Raw genomic sequence first — 3,119 nt, forward strand, 5'->3', positions numbered from 1 at the left:
TACATATATAAAATCTACAGTACGATTTGAGATTTGTTACGTGACGAGCGGTGTGTTTAAGACTAGTTTACATGCGCTCATTTTAATATGTAGTTATTTAACGAAGTTCTATTGTGCTAGCATGGTTTCGAGAACACACCAAATTTCCATGAGTCTATTCCGGGCACACCTCGTCTTTTATCGGTGTGCTCTCAATCTAAATTCATCTTATAACTTTGGTTTCTTAGTTGCAATTACCTTTGTACTCCAAATAATTACAGGTATCACTTTAGCGTTCCGATACTTCTGAAGCATCTTGTGCATTTGCTAGTGTTCAACATCTAGTTAGAGAGGTAGCAGCAGGATGGGAATTTAGGATGTTGCATGCAACAACTGCTTCTTTCGTCTTCTTGTGTATCTTAATACACATGTCTCGAGGTATGTATAACTCCAGCTATAGTTATTTAACTACTGCTTGGATGTCTGGTTTAGTTTTATATCTACTTACTATAGCCACTGCTTTCCTCGGTTATGTACTACCATGGGGACAGATGAGTTTCTGGGGTGCTACAGTCATTACTAATCTCCTTTCTCCAATACCATATTTAGTACCTTGGTTACTCGGTGGATACTATGTATCTGATGTAACATTAAAACGATTCTTTGTATTGCACTTTATATTACCTTTGTAGGTTGCATTCTAATTGTATTACACATCTTCTATTTACATTTAAATGGTTCTAGTAACCCTGCAGGTATTGATTCCGCACTTAAAGTAGCCTTCTATCCTCATATGTTAATGACCGATGCTAAATGTCTATCCTATCTAATTGGTTTAATTTTCTTACAAACGGCTTTTGGTTTGATTGAATTATCGCACCCAGATAACTCCATACCAGTGAACCGGTTTGTAACTCCGCTTCATATCGTACCTGAATGGTACTTTTTAGCATATTATGCGGTGTTAAAAGTAATCCCATCCAAAACCGGTGGTTTGTTAGTATTTATGTCCTCTCTCATTAACTTAGCTCTTTTATCTGAAATTCGAGCTTTGAATACTCGAATGTTGATACGACAACATTTTATGACTCGAAATGTAGTCAGTGGATGGGTAATTATTTGGGTATACAGTATGATCTTCTTGATTATTATTGGTAGTGCTATTCCACAAGCGACTTATATCTTATATGGTAGATTAGCTACTATCGTATATCTTACTACCGGATTGGTTCTATGCTTATACTAAATCAATAGTTATAATGACTACAGCTTCCAAGCAAACATGATTACCGTGATATTGAAATCCAACACTTTTAGCTGTCTTAAGCAGTCCAGTGGGGTGGTGGTGTACTGCAATCATAAAGAACTTGGTTGTCTGTATCTCATAACCGGAGTCATCTTCAGTATTCTAGGAACTATAATGTCTTTGTTTATTCGATTTGAGTTATACAGTTCTGGATCGCGGATCATTTGTACAGAGACGATAGCTACTTATAATGTGATAATAACGATACATGGCCTAGCTATGATCTTTATGTTCTTAATGCCTGCTTTGTACGGAGGATATGGTAACTTCTTTGTACCAATATATATTGGTGGTTCGGAAGTCGTTTTCCCAAGAACTAACGCGATCTCCTATTTTCTAGTACCATTAGGTTCTGTGTTGTTAACTCAAAGTATTTGTTCCGAGTTTGGTAGTGGTCTTGGTTGGACAATGTATCCTCCACTAAGTACTAGCTTGATGGTGTTAAATCCAGAGGCAACTGATTGGATTATCGGAGGTCTTGCAGTACTAGGAATTAGTAGTATTTTAAGTTCTATTAACTTCCTTGGTACTTGCGTCTTCATGGGTTCTAATGCTGGTGCTAAGAACTATATTCTATATATCTGGGCTATCATATTTACTGCCCTTATGTTAGTCTTCACTCTACCTATTCTTACTGGTGGATTAGTTATGATCCTTCTTGATCTACACGTAAACACTGAATTTTATGATTCTATGTATTCTGGTGATAGTGTACTTTATCAACATCTATTCTGGTTCTTCGGACATCCAGAGGTATACATTCTAATTTTACCTGCTTTTGGTGTAGTCTCGCAGACATTATCTATGTATGCTGCTAGATCTGTCTTCGGTGGACAATCTATGATCTTAGCTATGGGTTGTATTTCTATTCTAGGTTCCTTAGTATGGGCACATCATATGATGACAGTCGGTCTAGAGGTAGATACCAGAGCTTATTTCTCTGCTATGACTATTATGATTGCAATTCCTACCGGTACTAAGATTTTCAACTGGTTAGGTACCTATATGGCTAGCCATACAACTACAAGAACTGTAGATCTATGGGCTGCTCTTAGTTTTATCCTATTGTTTACTCTAGGTGGTACTACAGGTGTAGTTATGGGTAACGCTGGTATGGATATTGCCCTACATGATACATACTATATTGTAGCTCATTTCCATTTCGTATTATCTCTTGGTGCAGTACTAGCTACTATATGTGGCTTTATCTTCTATAGCAGAGATATGTTCGGAGATACTGTAAATCTATTCCATGTAAATACCGGTGCTTCTCCATATTTAAGCATCTGGTTTGTAGTCTTCTTAGGTAGTATCTTATTAATTTTCATCCCTATGCATATACTTGGTTTCAACGTTATGCCAAGAAGGATACCAGATTACCCTGATTATCTTTGTTATATTAATACATGGTGTTCAATTGGTTCTATATCCACAATAGTTATCATCTTAACTATGCTCTGCTAATGCACTTAACATGATGGTCATGAAAAGCACAAGAGAACTTGGATCCGGTAAACAAAGACCTTCAAGATCTAAACCAGTAGTCCAACTCGTAGTATATACTCCCCAGAAAAAGGTAGTTTATATCAACCTAGGAATCCCATTTTAGTAAGTGTAACATGGAGTCTAGCTTCAGTTGTTATCTGATTGGTATTGCATGCCTGGTGACTTAGAATATGATTCTTATTAATGGGAGCACAGTTCCCTGGGTATCCAATCCAGTGCTCTGCCTTGGGCATTGAAACTAACCCACAGTTCAACCCTGTATTATAAAATCCAGTAGACTCATGTCCTTGTCGTTTATATAAATCTATTAATGCTTGTCAAGTTCCTT

At 37.0% G+C, this 3,119-nt stretch overlaps 1 protein-coding gene across 1 annotated transcript; it reads left to right on the forward strand.

Annotated features, from left to right (window-relative positions):
• Positions 1 to 1,261: 1,261 nt before the first annotated feature.
• Positions 1,262 to 2,749, forward strand: BESB_031550 (uncharacterized protein; the record flags this gene model as incomplete). Its single annotated transcript, XM_029361817.1, has 1 exon — positions 1,262 to 2,749. The coding sequence occupies one exon, from the start codon at positions 1,262 to 1,264 to the stop codon at positions 2,747 to 2,749; it is 1,488 nt and encodes a 495-aa protein (XP_029214692.1).
• Between the last annotated feature and the right edge of the window lie 370 nt (positions 2,750 to 3,119).

Source organism: Besnoitia besnoiti (genome assembly GCF_002563875.1).
Source record: "Besnoitia besnoiti strain Bb-Ger1 chromosome Unknown contig00160, whole genome shotgun sequence".
NCBI lineage: Eukaryota > Apicomplexa > Conoidasida > Eucoccidiorida > Sarcocystidae > Besnoitia > Besnoitia besnoiti.